Below are 17,075 nucleotides of genomic sequence, written 5' to 3'. Positions count from 1 at the left end.
ACATCTTGATAATGGAAGCTTCTGGCGCACCGCAATTGAGCGCATTAGCAAAAGAAGTTTTCACACAAAATTATCTCTTTGTAGGGTAATGTTGTAGTTTGTTAGCAGGCTCCTTGATTAAGTGAGCTTTAATGTCTTAAGCGAATGGTGCATGGTGCATGATTCCTGTTTTTCCTGAGAAATTTGTAAGTGTCATTCTGGCCTGCGATTATCAATGAAATCTTCATTTACAAAAAAAAAAAAAAAAAAAAAAAAAAAAAAAAAAAAAAAAAAAACTCTATTTTGATTTTGTTTCATAAATTCCCAAATTAAATCAAAAGCACCAACTCTTATTCTCTGTTTTCAGCTAACTAGAGCCTTTTTTTTATTTCTTGGAAATAAGAGCCATTGATCCAATTGTCCAAGGAATTCAAATTTGGTGGTGCATTTGAAACCAAACAGCAGAAATTAAAGAACAAAAACAATACCCAATTCCCATCCACACCACTACAACTATCATCCAAATTGAGAATTCTACTAGCTACCACATGAAGTAATCTATTTCACCTGAGGATTACGCTGCATCACTGCATCCTGAAAGATGGTTAGATAGGACACAGTCTTGGATTGAATTGAGGCTTTCACCTCCAAAGCCACATTCAGGTTGTCGGAGTGCAAATTGAGCCGGATGTGAATTGTAAGGCTGCAAACCTGTTCATGGTCAATTGGGCAAAATTGATAGAACCCAGGTCACTTGGAATTCCCAGAGTCTTGTTATCCGACAAGTGGAAATGCAGCATGTCGTCAGCATACGAACTTAGGGCAACTCCAACCTTGGGGTGCCAAACCAGATTTTGGGCCATTTTGAGACTTTGGATCTCCAACCTTGTGTTTTTGGGGGGTCTGGTCCTATAAATATAGGACTTGGACTCATTTGTAGTCTCATATTTGAGACTTTTCCAAGACCAGAACTCATCACTGTACATGGGGGCCAGCCCACTTGCTGTCTCAGCCCAAATGCCAAACTAACGCGCCAGAGGGGATAATTGAAGGAGACGCGCGCGCCAACTGCTGGGAAGAGAGAGCACGCGCGCATCATCCGCTAGAGAGAGAAGATCGCCTGCTTTTTCGTCTGCAGACGTGGGCCTCGCGCCAATTGATGTCCCCTGGTGACCGTTGGAACCCCCAACGGTCATGAAATGTATGGTCCAAATTGATACCTGATCAATTTGGACGGTCCGATGTTGCCCTTTTTTTTTTTTTTTACTGAACGGATCTATTTTCAATCTGATGGCTCAGATTTGATGGAAAAAAACTCATCTACGGCTCTTAATAATTGAAGGGTTATTATATCCTTTTTGTTCCAAAAAAAATAAAAAAATAACCAGAAATTTGAGGGAAAAAAATCTACCCGTTGGAACAGTGAATTGTAGGAAATTCTATAAATACCTACCCATTCTTTTCTATTTCCTCACACCAAATATCCTCCATCTCCTTCACAATTTTCCATTCATTAACCCATCTTCTTGTTCTTAAATATATCTTCCTTTTTTTTTTTTTTTTTTTGTCTTGGAAAAAATGGCTCCAAGAGGGGATTCTTGGAGGCACAATGAAGAAGTTATTCTTTGCCAAGCTTGGATCACCGTTGGGAGTGATGGTTGCGTCGGAAAAGATCAAAAGTCGGATTTATTGTGAAGTCGTGTGGCGGAGGAGTACAATGCTCACAAACCGGCCGGTTGCATGGAGAGAACACATTCTAGTGGCGGAGGAGTACAATTTAAAACTTTTTTTTAATTCATTAAATAATAAGAATAATTTTTAAATATTATGATAAAATGTTAAAAAAAAATTTCCCTTATTTAATTAAATTAACATATTTTTAATATAATATTCATCCAAATTATACTCATATTATATTTTAGTCAAGAATAGTGAAAATAGCACCCCCATATAGCACCTCATGGTTGGAGATGAGAATTGAGTCTTATATGAATAGTGCAACTAGGGGGTGCTAAAATGAGAATAGCACCCCCAAATGGTGCCCATGGTTGGAGTTGCCCTTAGATTCACTTCGGTGTTGGAGAAGGAAATCGTCAAACCGTGATAAGGTGAGTTGAAGAACATCATTAGATTATTGATTACAGCGTCGACGCTCGAGGATCTCAGACGTCGATTCATATGTGGAGTTATCAGGAAAAGTGAGGTCTCAAATATTAACAAAACTTTAACAAAAGTATCTAATTGATGTTATTTTGGGAGTCCAGGTACCTATTTGATTGTTTTTTAAGTTTATGGAGGCATATTGATAGCAGTAACCCCATTTTGATACTGTATGTTAATTTTGGCCTCAAATCCCCACAAAGTCACAAACACATGTCAACTCTTAGTGGCAGCACATAATCCCAACATGTTGGATCACACAATGTTAATAATACTTGACAGTATGGGTAGTTACAAATGCTTGATATATTCCCTCACACATATGATATGTGTTGTTGAAAGGTAAATTCAACTAGCTCGCTCTTCTTTGAGTTTGGAATCAATTTTGCTTACTTTCCAGTAAAACTAGGTAAGAAAGTTACTTAACAAAGATTTGATCTGCTTGCTGGAAATGCATTGATATAGTAGCAATGGAAATTGAAGATGTTTGTTCAACTAGTTCCAGATTCAAGACTAGCATTTCCATTGCTTCAAAGTGTTAAAAATTAATCAAAATGCCACAAGCATCGACACCAGGAACGTCTCACTGTTCATGAGTATTTCTGATGCTAATCAATAAGCTTAATCATAACATACATGCTTATTTAGTCAGCATCAAAGTACTTAGGAAAAAACATATATGAATAATATGAAGAAGTCTGGAGCATAATTGAGGTACGAGTTCAACTTAGGTAATGCTTCTCGGTGTTTAAAACTTTAGCGGGCTCCCGCTTAAAAACCGGGCCCAAAAGCTTACTGAAAAGGCCCACTTAAGTCCAAACCTTATTTACAAAATTACCAGTAGGCCCATTTCCCTAGTGGGCGCACACGCACGACCTTCTTTACCATATCGTGGTTCGATCATGGGCTCAGGCAGTAAATATTATACGATGCTCATCAACCCAAATTCAATCCATTCCCACTCAAATCTAATGTGTAGGTTGAGTAAATTCCATCGAAAGCGAATCAAATGCGCCATGCGATGGAATTCAAGCTTATTTAGAAAATTTGGGTTCGATGTACGCTAAACAACAGTGTGCTAGCACGGGTACGTGGATGCTCTGCTCGTGTTGTGTTATTGTGTGTCGTAAAGTAAACAATTTGAATTCAAGTGTAGGTGTGACATGTGAGTTCACTTTTCTTTAACTTTTCAAAGATATTTAGCTCGATTTAGATAAAATTTGACAAGAGTAATCATATCGATTGGATTGTGTTAATTTAGGACTACTTTGTGCTTGATATAAAATCATCTTCACTTTACAGAATTATATTCTCTTCACAGTTGTTTATAGAAAGAGAAGTGAATTATTAAAAACTTTACAGGTGTAAAATCCGAGAGATATGACAAAAAATGCAGGGCAGAAGTTCCAGGAGGTTGCCCTTCTAATCATGGAGTAATCCACACAAGAAAAGATTCTTACATACTAAAATACAACGCGGCTTGTTTAATAATTTATTATTCGTCTTTGCAGTTTGTACCTTAGAAAATTCAACAGCACATGATCTATCTATTCACACATCTTGTGGTAAAGAAAATCATCACCATCAAACAACTTTAAACCATGGCCGGTTCACGTTCTTTTGGTCTGAGTAGATGTAACCAAACCAAAAGGAATGGATTCCCCGTGAAGCGAATCGGGTCGCACACCGTGCAGCCTCGCTTGCCAAAAGGAATGTGGGTCCTTTGAGATGGGCGTCTTCGCCACCACCTTCCCTGACTCTGGTTTTGAGAAACGACGGACTACCCTGCCCGCATGCAGATGAGAACTGAGTCCAGCAGTGACTGACTGCTGTATTTTTGTGTTTCTTTTCTGGGTTTGCTTTCCTGTCACTATTTCCGTCTGTTGGATTTAGTTGGGAAGTCAACTTTTCTTTCCAGCTGTATTCTGGGCCTTTGTAATTGCTTATGGGGCTTTGCCTCTAATGAAATCCTTATTTCCAAAAAAAAAAAAAAAAAACCAAACCAAGTATATGAATGAAAGAGACCTATATATGAAACAAGACAATATCTTTTCGAAAAAGAAAAAAAAAACAATAATTTACATTATTAAAAAAAATTAGTTAAAAACTTTATTAGAAGCTAATTATTTGATAAAAGTGGGATATAACATGGAATTTTATTTGCTAACACCAAAGAGATGGACTTGCTGTTGAAATTCTTTGTTTCAATAATGAAAATATTCCAGTAAAAAATAAAAATAAAGATTAGATAAAAGTTCGTTCCATCAGACCAAACAAAAAAAGAAGGTACTCGTTCCGTTCCTATCAAGAAACAAATAAATGAAGATGATGGTTTAGAAATTCTGCATCAATAAAGTTATATTTCAGATAAAAATATATATATAAATGAATTAAAGAAAATGTGACATGATCATTGATATAAATGATTAAAAATGTCAATTTACCCATATTTGAGTTACACTAACCCCATTTACCCAAACATCTTATAAGATTGCTCACTTACCTAACAAATTACATATTTTTTGCCCTAATACTCAATTAAGTTATTTTTTATTTATTTTTGGGACATTTTTGCCTTCTCTCCCTTTGTCACTTAGAGAGAAAGATTTCACCGGTCGCCGGAATCTGATCACCAGTCACCGAAATCCAATCACCGGCTGCCGAAATCCGGCGATAGGTGTCCGGTTTTGTTGTCTCTCAATAAACATTTTATTACCCCCAATAATACCCAATAAACTTTTTATTGTCTCCCAATAAACTTTATTGCCCCATAATAAACTTTTTATTACCCCCTAATAAACTTTTTATTACCCCATAATAAAAATTTATTTGGGGTAATAAAAGTCTCCAACGACCTCTTTGTGAACTTCCGGTAACCTCCGGACCGATGACCGGAGTCTCGTGTCCTATTTTATTGCCCCCTAATAATACCCAATAAACATTTTATTGCCCTTCAATAAACTTTATTACTCCCCAGTAATACCCAATACACATTTTATTGCCCCCCAATAAACTTTTTAAAAATTTATTGGAGGGTAATAAAAGTTTCCGGCTACCGGTAACTAGAGTCCGGCGAAGTCTCAAATGATTTTTTAATTATTTAAAGGGCAAACTTGTCTTTTTACATTTAAATTTGGTAAGTAGGCACACAAATCTTTTAGTAGAGTAAGTGGACATTTGTTGAGTCTAAATTTGGTAAATGGTCAAGAACCCGATCATCTGGTAGTTTCCCAACGGTCAATATTGAGCACTTGTCCAAATTTGAGGTTTATATTTTTATATTTTGAGACATCAATAAAATTATTAAATGCAAAAAACTCACAGAGCCGTGGCTGTTTACATCAGAATCCACCATCTTCCTCTTCTTCTTTAGTTTCTCCTTAATAGTTATCTAAAGGGCTCACTTAAGTCCAGACCTCATTTACAGATAACTAGTTGGCTCATTGATGGGTGCAATAAGGCCACGATGGATAAGGGCAAGTGCTGGGCTTCCGCCACTGCTTTTGTACAAATTGTTATTCCATGCCCTGATAGGCGTTGGTTTGCATTTCTTCTACAGTTTTAGAGGTCTTAAACTTGGTATTTGTTATTTATTTTTTATTTTTTTAAAGAGAGATACGGAGGTAAAAATGACAGTTCAAAACCTAATATGAAAGTCAGAAAATATAGCGTACTCACATGTTGGTGAGCTGTACTTGTTGATTAGCTATAATTCCAATATTATAAAGGTCATGAGTTCAATTATTACTGGCATATGTAAGAGTGAGGTGAGCTAAGGATTAAAAAAATAAATAAAAGTACTCACTGCGAACTAGGTCGGCTGTTTGTAACTTTAACATAAATAAATACTTATAATTAGAAATTCGGAAAAAGTGAAAAAAAAAAAACCTTCACTTCTCCTCAAACTTAAACTAAACTTGTTCGTATAAAACTCAATGAAATAAGACGAATTGGTGTTAGCTCAGTGGTTAGAGCACCCACTACCTAAGATTGACAAGCCACAAATAGTATAACCGAACCAAATTCGAGGGCAAAACAAATAACGGGAATGACCTTTTCTGGCTAACAATAGTGGAACGAAGATGATTAGCCGCTAACCACATGTTCATGTTTCCGGTTCTTTGAAGAAAGTAGATGAGACAGACATTGAGGCATTGAGCAAACTAAGCAATCACAAAAAGTACAAATTAAGCAGAGATTCCAGGATGATGCATGGTTCCGTTTGAAATAATTGAATGACTATTCAAATCGATTAAGTCACATCTAATCATGGAGTATTAGTGTAATACAACAGAAGAAGAGATTTATGCAAGTGGGCTGTTATATACCAACTCTTTTGTTCTTTTTACCTTGGAAAATTCCACAGCACATGAAATCTTTTCACACTACTAAAGAAAACCATTACCATCCAACTTTTAAACCATGACCGGATCACATTCTTTTGGTCCGAGCACATGTAATTAGCATACAAACTAAACAATTTTTGAAAATACAAAATAGTAAGTTCCAAAATTTGAAAGATAATTACTTGATAAAAGTGGGATATAACATGGAATTCTATTTGATGACACCAAAGAGATGGACTTTCTTCAACAGCAAGATTCTTTGTTTTAATATTCAAAGTATTCCTGTAAAGAACAAATTACTTGTTCCTATCAAAAACACAAATAAATAAGAAAAGGTGACACTATCATTGATAAAAAAAAATACACACACACGACACACACACACACACACATATATATATATATATATATCAAAAAACTGTACGGTCCAAATGACAATAAGTGTTTGAAAAATTAGTTTAGTAAGCGATTTCTTATGAGGGAGCTTCTATTCATATTTCCTAAATTGGTATTTGGACCTCCCCTTCTAAAATTTGCACAAAACTTCCAATCTTGCCCTTTTTTGTATCCACACAATTTTTGCCAATACAAATCTACTAGTAATATCTTTTTTTCGACACTTACAACTCAGTTCATAGCCAAGACTTAACACCATTCACCTTGTAAGCTTGAATACTTTTATGAACCTCCTTCTATTTCTTAATAAATCGTGTAATTTACAATACCACATGAGGACTATTATCAAAATTAATTTCCCTAAACCCAAATCAGGCCAGCAAAATAGTCTACTCTAGCAACAACTACAACAACAACAACAAAACCATAAAAAGAGACCAAGATAACAATTAACGTCAACTCTATGAAGTGAAGCAATTAAGCCAAACTAGAAAGAAACAAAAAGAATAGGCAATAGAAATTGCTTTTCGATCATTATTTTCTCAATTCTTCTTCTCTATATTTTTCGTCATTTATTCTATTTTGCAATTTTTAACATTCTACCTTAATCAAAGTTGTCCAATAATCCTCATGTATGGCTGTATGAGAATGAAGGAAGGGGAATGAGGGAGAAGAGAAGGTACAAATTTTATTTAATTTTTTTTATCTTTCATTTTGTTCATTTTTTAGAAGGGCAAAGTTGGATTTAAAAGCTTCCAAAATTTGTTAGAGGTCTAAATACCATTTTAGGAGGTATGAATAGAACTTTCCTTCTTATAATAACAAAAAAAAAAAAAAAAAATCCCTTATTATATTTATAGATATATAAGCAGAATGACCAAAACGCCCCTGGGTTGGTGTCGCCGCAGATGAGCTGGTAGTTTCCCAACGGTCAACATTGAGCACTTTGTCCAAAGTCCAAACCTCAAATTTCAGACGTCAATAAATTTATTAAATGCAAAAAAAAAAAAACTCACGGAGACGGCCGTGGCGGGTTACATCAGAATCCACCATCTTTCCTCTTCTTCTTCTTCTTCTTTAGTTTCTCCTTTATTTTCACTGTGTTCGATCGAGGCCGGTCTTTGTTTCTATTTCTGTAAGCAAGCAAAGCATCACCAGCTTTGCCTCAGCTTACCTATTATTCTCTTGCTCAGGTTTGGTTCTCTTATTCAGATGCTTTTTACTTGTTTTGTTCCTTTACTACTGGTTGGATTGTTTTTGAAGCTCTTGTCTTGCTCTTTGTATAGAGCTTTTATGGATGTTGGGTTTGTGAGTTTGGCAGAGTTCTGATGTGGGCTTGTGGTTTTCTGAATTGGGTTCCGAGCAGTTGAGTGAAAGATTGGAGCTTTTGGTTGTTTGAGGTTTTTGGGGAGGTGGGTTTGAATTGGTTTTTGTTGTTTTGACCAGTGACAGCTTTCTTTAATCATCTGAAGATTTCATCTAGTGTATCATGAATTGAGGTTCAAGATTGCTGATATCGAGTGAATGGTTTTGTATTAGACTTGGCTGTATGGATCAATTTGAATGGGTAAACTATCGGTAACATTGCCGATCAAGATGAAAGCTAGCTAGCAGTCAGTTTTGATCAGCTCCGTAGTTGTGTTTTGATTATGTGATTTGTAGAGTTTGGTTGGATTTGCAAGTGATGGTGAAACACTGATGTTGCATATATAGAGGGGTTGGAATAGTTGAACTCAAAATTAGTGAACTTTGGGGTTTCTATATTTGGAACTGCATAAGGTTTTTGGAGAATGTGAAAAGGTCTGTGTCTGTGTGGTAACAAGAAGAATACAGGGATGCTTTGTTATCGTTTCGTTGAGAAAATGGAAATTGTGCATATTATTCCGTTAAGAATGGCAATAACTATGTTAAGTTTGTTGATGTTGGTACAATTGCCAGCAATCCCTGCCTCTGCGTTTGTCATACAGTCAAAGGTTTGTAAGGACCAGTTTGCCTATGCGACTTCTAATGGTAAGGACTTGTTTTACATAAATGGGAATTCAGTGGAGAAAGCTTTATTCTGTAATGCTCTTCAAACATACTATGCAAATGGTTGTATTTTGGAGGGGTGCCTCGGAAGCAGCCATTGTGGATCAGTCATTTCACTAGGTATGCACTATTACTGAATGTTGCCTGTGTTTTTTGTTTCTATGATGCTATAAATCCACAGGAAGAAAACCTTTCGGACATTTATTAAGTGTGGCTCTTTGATTTTCCCTTCAAAACAGGAAGAAAACTTATGCAAAAGGAGTTGAAGGATGAATCCACTTTCCATCATGGAGAAAACAAGAACGCTTCTGAATCTATGTCCACGACCAAAACAGTTGCAATAGCAGCAAGTGGAGCGTTATTGGTGTGTTGTGTTTTCCTTTGTCCCTGCTTTTTTAAGAAAAGGACAGAAGCTGCTCACAATGTTCTTGCTAAGGACGCAAATTCAAGTAAGTCTCTTACATTTCAACCGTGTAGTGGAATTTATAACTACAGGTTATTATGTTGTCATAGAATTGTCTGATCAAATGTTCCGGTTTACCATTTGAATGCATTCAATCAAATATTAGATTAATAATTCTCTCCAACTTGTCCATACTGTTACAGTGTTATGTTTACAATTCTGCAGACTGTTGCACTTCCGTGTCCATCCTAGACTAGTTGTTTACTTAATATGACTTTTTCCTTTCATATATTGTCAACACTAATTGATTATCCTCTTGCAGTGGATAATTCAGCTTCTTCTTTTGAAGTGAATCATGCCGCTGAAAAGATACCGGCCAGTCCACATCGTGTACCACCTAGTCCTAGATATTCAAACTCTCCAAAACTCAGTAGACTTGGGTCTGTACATCTCAATTTGAATCAGATTGCCAGGGCAACCCGCAACTTCTCAAAATCACAACTTATAGGTGAAGGTGGTTTTGGAACTGTCTACAAAGCTCGGCTAGCTGATGGCCAAGTGGTTTCTATAAAACGTGCAAAGAAGGTATGGACAGTTCATAATCTGGAAACTTTGTTGTGGGTATTAGTGAAAAGCTGATGATTATTGGTTTTCTTATGAATGGAAATACCATCCAAGGGGACATTCTAGCTAGTAAAACACTAGTATCACCACTTGGGCAATTGCAGTTGTTTCTGATTCACTCAATATGTTAATAGTAGGAGTTAGGGATTGGAGGCTTGCACAGTAGGATTTTCTCTTTAGCTTTTGTTCCAAACTTATTAATTTTCTACATAATTTTAAATGAGAGTAATATTTGAGTTGACTTTATGGATTTCTTTTTTATATTCCCATCTAAATGAACATGGAAACTTTGTCATAGGAACTCTTTGAGAATTTGCAAACCGAATTCAGTACCGAAGTTGAACTTCTGGCCAAAATTGATCATCGGAATCTTGTAAAGCTACTAGGTTATGTGGATGAAGGAAATGAACGACTTATCATTACAGAGTATGTGCCGAATGGTAATCTCAGAGAACATCTGGATGGTAAGCCACTGGTACATAAAAATAAGTAACTTTACTATAGGAAGTAATGGTATCATAAATAATTGTGTTGCTACACTGACAGGTCAACATGGGAAAACCCTGGAGTTTAATCAGCGACTTGAAATAGCCATTGATGTTGCTCATGCCCTAACTTATCTTCATCTGTACTCAGGTAAGAATACTCTCCATTGTATTTATTGATGTGCATTTGAACATAATTGATCCCTAAGCTGTTCTTCATCTCACAACAGAAAAGCAAATTATCCATCGAGACGTGAAGTCATCCAACATTCTTCTGACAGAAAGCATGCGAGCCAAAGTTGCTGATTTTGGATTTGCCAGGCTTGGTCCGATGGATACAGATCGAACACACATTTCTACTAAAGTGAAAGGAACTGTTGGCTACCTAGACCCGGAGTACATGAAAACATATCAACTCACCGCCAAAAGTGATGTCTACTCATTTGGGATATTACTTATAGAAATTGTGACGGGTCGTCGTCCAGTGGAGATGAAGAGACCAGTTGAAGAGCGTGTCACTCTCAGATGGGTAAGGATCTTGTATTCCCTTCTCATCCCTTGATTAGTAATTGATTTTGCAGCACAGCTTTAGAAGTAGAACATGAAACAACAAAATGCAGCCCAACTGTTATACTAATATGCGCATCTTATTTTAACACTGCGCAGGCATTCAAAAAATCGAACGAAGGAAGAACGTGGGAATTGATTGATCCTGCAATAGAGGAAGCTGTAAATGCAGACGTACTAGTGAAAATCTTTGATTTGGCTATCCAGTGTGCAGCTCCAATTCGAGCTGATCGGCCAGACATGAAAACAGTGGGGGAGCAGCTGTGGACAATAAGGGCAGACTACCTTAAAAGTCTCAAAAGAGGGTAGTAGTATCGCGAGAGGCATCTCCCTCCCTCTCTCTGATTCAATCAGAGCTGTATTCAACTGCCCTGTAAAAATTATATTTGGTTCGAGGACGCAGTTTGGTTTTGATTTTTGCCTTTTTCTCAGCATCATTTTTAACTCTGGAACGTTAGACACTTGAATGTTGAGAACATTGGCATCCGATAAGGTTGTGGTTGAGATATGGAAAGATTGATTAGCTCATTTCTGTTTCCTGGACTCTTCGAATAACCATCAGCATATTGCTCGCTAATATCAAAACCATCACATCCCCAGCTAACCAAGTTGTACATTGTAAGGTGAATGAGATAAATTCAAATTTGGCACAAAGAGATTTGAAATTTCTGGGTCAAATTTTTCTTTATTATTATTATTTTAATTGATCTGGAGACCAAGAAATTTCAAAAGAGTAATTGTATAGATCATCTGAGCTTTACAGTGTTCCGCAATGTGCAAATACTTCATCAAAGGGCAAAAATGCCACGATTCATGGTTGACCATGAAAAACTTCATTCTATTCCTAGTTAACAATAATGGTTTTTTGCAGTGCATGATATATACTACTCCTCTTTAGCAGATCTTGACCTCTGGTGAAGAAATTGATAATTAATGGTACAGCTTGTCATGATTTTTGTAACCTAGACAAGGAAGCTGCAGCTCAAATGAGACTATTTACAATTACCTTTTCAAGGGAAACTAAGTTCTAGACTAAGATAGCCTAAAAGATTTTTCTCGAACGGGCAGCCGGAGTCTTAATCTTTTCCACCTGCTACTTACCAGCGTAGGGTGCAAGCGGAATATATGTTCTGGCATGAAGTCGTGCCTTGTCAGTATGCCCACTATAGGAGATCTCTGCAAAGGAGCAGGATTACAAGCAATTAGTAAGAGAGCTAGGAAAGTAAATTGTAACAGCAAGTAACATATATGAGAAATTGTAGATACTGATCATATATATAATGGCATGGCGCCATAGTGGCATTTGGATAAGATAACTGGAGGCACTGGTTGCCAAGTATTTATTCTAGTCAGCCAAAACTGGATCTAGTAGGTAAGCTCGTTGAGCAAATTGAAAAAGATCAACATGATCTATTAATCTAGTAGAAACAGTGGTAGAGGATTGATAATTTGATATATAACTAGGGTAAATAGTGGCAGTTCATATACAGAACAAGGATGTCATGTGAACTAGAAGAATATAAATGCGCAATGCAATGCAATGAAAAAGCTGATTCTACAGAATACCATATTTTGTAGTTTTAAAACAGAGACACAGAGAGAGGATGAAATCACTTACACAGGACATCTTTGGTATCACTAGAAGGTGCCTCAAACCAACTTGTCGGAAAAGTATGAGAGCCTTTGCTAATGACATTGTCTCCACAACAGTATAAGGTGAAGCATTAGTAAATGGATGCAAGTCTATGTACATTTCCATCTCCTCCTCAGTCAGTTCTATGTCTTCTATCTTGTCACCATTGCCTGAACCCCTCTTTGCAAAATCCTCCGACGAAAACTGTCTGAAGGCATCAGTAGTCGTCCGCACTGGAGTAGACACAAAAGATTTCTTCTTCAACAATTCAATAAGATGGGCACGGAGGACCAAACCAAACAAAACAGGAGGTTCAGGTGGTGGAGACTCATCAATTACAGGGAAACCATTATGCCCTGTAGTTCTGAGAACATGTACTATATTACCAACTTTCTCAATGCCATTAAAGAGTTGAAGTGGCCCCGTCACTACGTCACTTACTGTCAGCTGCCTCATATATGGTTCAGCATGACCCTTTAAATATGGAAGACCCTTTGCTTTCATAATAAGATTGTATATGTTGCCATTGAAAGCATCTGCTGTGGTCTTGGAAACAAGAAGAACTATCATTATCAATGGTAGCAACAACAGATTATTGGTCAGCTCCAGAATAATTACACACAAAGACACGGTCATCCTCATGGTTCCACCAAGTAAAGAAGCAGCCCCCAGCACAGCAAAAAGGCCATGATTGAGATCTGTGTATGAACCCAACAACATTCCAACAAAGCGGCCATATGATGCACCAGTCACAATAACAGGTACAAACAAACCAGCAGGAACAACAACCCCATAGCTAAAGATGCTTAAGAAAAAGCAGGAGATTAAAAATATGAGAACTGAGGAGTATTGAAACTCGGTATCAGTGTCCTTGCTGAAAAGATTTCTGATAGCATCATCATTTGTGTTAAATATGAGGCTGGCAAGGTCATTATAGTGACCAGGAGGACATTGGAACTTCTTGTAGTTACCCGACCTTCCAATTGTAGGACAGGCCTCTGATGCATCAGGTGGGCAAGGTCGGCAAGATGCAAGCCATGGCAATCCAAAGAGAAGACAAGATGTGAAAATGGAAATTGAGGAAGCAAGAAGAACTTTATAAAAGATGCCTTTCCTGGAAAAAAAAAATCAAGAAAAAATCAAGAGGAATGCAAAACAGAGTGTTGTACAACATTCTGAAATCACTAAAATATGCAAGACATCACCAAGATGCTTACTCGTGGATGAGATTGTAAATTCGGAGAACTTTTGTTAATAGATAATTGTAGAAGCTCCCCAATATGCCACCTACAAATGCCAGGACTAGCACAGGAGGCACATCTGTTAGGTGATAAGACATATTCGATGAATATACGTCAAACATTATCAGGCCTCCGGTACCAAATAGCCCACATTTTCCACTCAAGCAAAAATCAATCCAAGCTCGGAGCACAATCGCAATTACAGCTGTTGTGAAAAAAGCTCTCCACAAAAGGGCTCCTCGCCACCTACGGAACAAAACATTGGTTAAATTCCATTATTTTAAATATCTTTTCACAAAAAGCTAATCACTCTGGTTTGCTTTTAATCGTCTAATCAATAAACTACATATAGTTAGGTCTTGAGCAAAAACATGTACCAGGATGCCATCTCTTCAAGAGCAAAGAGCAGACCACCAACAGGTGAACGGAAAGAGGCAGCGATTCCAGCAGCTGATCCACAAGTCACAAGATCCCTACGGTCTCGATCATTCTTGAAGTATCGTAGCCACTTCCATGTCAAACCATACTTCTTTGATCCACCCTGTCCCAACAATGATGCAACACATGCACCGGTATGCACCATCGGCCCTGCCTTCCCAATTAAAAGAGACGATGACACGGCAGTAATACTGCCAACTATCTGAACAAAAACAAAAACCAAAACCAAAACCAAAACTGTCAATATGAAACTTTGCTAATTCATTGACAATCGTTACTAAAGAACTACTCAGTGCTAGCTAATGATATTACTATGCTGTTGTCAAAGAATTTACCCCAATATGAACAAAAACATCAACCCTAATGGTTTAAGACTTGTTGAATTCTTAGATAATCTCTACTCTGCTCATATAATTTCTGAACTAGATTAAGTTTGCAATGTCACCTTTACGATCAAAGTCCGAATTGAAAAAATCCCCGGAGCGTCCACTCCATTAAGGTAAGCCTTCACCTCCGGTATGCCGGAGCCGGCGGCCGCCGGCGCCACTAAAGAAGTGATAGTAGACGCAAACAGAGTGAGCGCCAAGTTATAAGAGAAGAAGACAACAAACGCCAGCCAAAACCTAACAAGAAAAATCCCCAATTACCATTCATAATTCGAAAATCAAACCAAATTCGAAGGCCGCGAAACTACCTCTGCTCCAGCATCATGTTGGAGGTGATGACGAACTTGACGCCGGCGATGTTCTCGACGGCGAGGTTATTGCAGAAACCGATCATCCCGACGATAATTCCGACGAGGAAACAGGTGAACCACTTCATGAAGATGTACTGGAAGACGTGGACCGTCTCGCGGCTGCGCCAGTCCTGCTTGAAGAACTCGTTCTCCAAAATCTCGTAGTCGAGGCTCTCGATTGGGGACACATTGGCGCCGACGAGGGCCACCTGAGAGGTGTGGTTGTTGAGGACGAATCGGCGGCCGGAAAGTAACGGCGCCGTGATTGACTCCGGGTCGTCCGCGCCGTTGAGGTTTCCGTTACTCGACATTGTTTCCGTTACGGAAGAGAGAAGGTGTTCAATGCCGTAGAAGCATCGGAATCTCTCTCTCGTCTCTCTCTTTCGTTGTGTGTCAATTCATGTTCGTTTGGTACACACTCTTTTTCTAGGCTTAGGCTACCTGTGCTTCTATGCGCTATAAATTTGACGGGCACGTATCAATAGGGACACTCTTCCATACAAGATTGGATTGAGTTCCAATTTTTATTTTTATTTTTATTTTTTTAAATAAGTTCATAAAATTTGAAAGAAATTAGTAATTATTGTGTTTTAATTCATTTCACAATAGAGAATTTTTTTTATTTTTTATTACAGACTTTCGACGAAGCATCACGAGAGCATCTTATCCTAACTGAGCAAATTGAAAGGCAATTGAAGCAGTGAGAGTTAGATAGATACGGTGTCAACTGAATGATTTGTGGAAGTAACAGAATCAACAATGCAGTTTTTTTTTTCTTTCTAAAAATATATTTGGAACGAGATTTGTGTTAGACATATACAATTAATGTCGACTGAATGATTTGGTACCATAAATTTGATTCTTTATAGAATTTGAAATTTGAATTACGATATAGCAAGTACCTATGGATTCATCAAATATGACCTCTAAAGTAAGATTACCAATATAAAACTCCATAGAAATATGTAAACAAATAAAATATAATGAGATGATTGAGAAAGTTATTAGCATTTATCTTATTAAAATGAACTGTGTAACTGTTGATTTTACATCACGAATGATTGAAGTTATTTTCTTAACTTTTCAAAAATAAAATATTATTCCCAAAAAAGAAGAAGAAAAGTACTACTTGTTTAAGGCTTCAAAGCCAGCTAGGTGATAATGATTGACTAGGATTATGTTTTCAATTACACTAATACAACAAAAACACTACTAGCTAAAGTGGGATAGTAGTTTAGACATTAGTCCAAAATTTCCTCATTGCCTGGCATGATCCAAGCTGTGTATTAATCGCTATTAGTATGCTGGTGAAAATATCTCTTTCTAATGACGATAATATCAGTCTTCCTAATAATAATTAGACACTAATCTCTTGTTTGGACCCCTCCGGCCTATCTCTCCTTGTTTGGAGAACAAGTTCCAAAACGTCGACAACGATTAAGTTCTAATTAATTACAAGAAAAATTTTTTTGTCTTATTTTTATAGAAGATTTCCTAATATTATTCGAACACGGAAATATCACGTGCGTCACGCGTGACGCGAATCGTGCAGAGTTTCAGGAAGGTCGTATGTGGTTTGTCCTCATCTGCTCCTGTGGGCGCGCGCGTAGGGAAAAGGAAACTTCGCTTTTGGGAACCACCAGTAGTGGTGGGCCACTGCGCGTGGAAACCATGCAGTACACGTCAGCAGAAGGCTCACGCTTTCGGTTAGTTTTACGTCTTGTCGTTTTTTGTAACAAAGACCTACCATTCCTCTCTCTCACCCACGTGCAACTAGCCACGGGTCTCGTTCTTGTCCTCTTACTGTTCTTATGGTCAACCTCTAATTTCCGGTCAACCCCGGGAGCCGCAAAATCTAATGATATAAATCATATGAATATCACATCATTACTAGTTAGAATTTTCAGTATTTATTTATTTTTAATTTAGAAAAAGAAAGTTAGTATTTAGTACATACTTTATGATATTTCTCCACCTTTAGTCTCCTTTATGAATCACTCTTTTTTCTATCCTTCTGCAGAAGCAATTGGATGATAGAC

General features: G+C 37.4%; 2 protein-coding genes across 4 annotated transcripts; one reads left to right on the top strand and one right to left on the bottom strand.

Annotated features, from left to right (window-relative positions):
- Positions 1–7,881: 7,881 nt before the first annotated feature.
- LOC133709660 (calmodulin-binding receptor-like cytoplasmic kinase 3) lies at positions 7,882–11,516 on the top strand. 3 transcript variants are annotated; one of them, XM_062135488.1, is made up of 8 exons: positions 7,882–8,074; positions 8,203–9,029; positions 9,149–9,358; positions 9,635–9,897; positions 10,235–10,400; positions 10,483–10,572; positions 10,652–10,950; positions 11,088–11,516. In XM_062135488.1, the coding sequence occupies exons 2-8, from the start codon at positions 8,717–8,719 to the stop codon at positions 11,295–11,297; spliced, it is 1,551 nt and encodes a 516-aa protein (XP_061991472.1). In that variant the 5' UTR covers positions 7,882–8,074; positions 8,203–8,716; the 3' UTR covers positions 11,298–11,516. The 3 variants fall into 3 exon arrangements, with proteins under 3 accessions (XP_061991472.1, XP_061991466.1, XP_061991457.1); XM_062135482.1 differs by having other exon boundaries at positions 8,168–9,029; XM_062135473.1 differs by having other exon boundaries at positions 7,882–9,029.
- Positions 11,517–11,711: 195 nt separating this feature from the next.
- On the bottom strand, positions 11,712–15,494 carry LOC133709650 (putative chloride channel-like protein CLC-g). Its single transcript, XM_062135462.1, has 6 exons — positions 14,995–15,494; positions 14,746–14,923; positions 14,240–14,502; positions 13,839–14,108; positions 12,607–13,735; positions 11,712–12,164 (listed from the first exon to the last, which is right to left on the bottom strand). The coding sequence occupies exons 1-6, from the start codon at positions 15,345–15,347 to the stop codon at positions 12,021–12,023; spliced, it is 2,337 nt and encodes a 778-aa protein (XP_061991446.1). The 5' UTR covers positions 15,348–15,494; the 3' UTR covers positions 11,712–12,020.
- Between the last annotated feature and the right edge of the window lie 1,581 nt (positions 15,495–17,075).

This window comes from Rosa rugosa, chromosome 1 (assembly GCF_958449725.1).
Source record: "Rosa rugosa chromosome 1, drRosRugo1.1, whole genome shotgun sequence".
Taxonomy (NCBI): domain Eukaryota; kingdom Viridiplantae; phylum Streptophyta; class Magnoliopsida; order Rosales; family Rosaceae; genus Rosa; species Rosa rugosa.
Note: the sequence above shows the minus strand (reverse complement) of the source record. Positions and strands in the feature narration are given on the sequence as shown.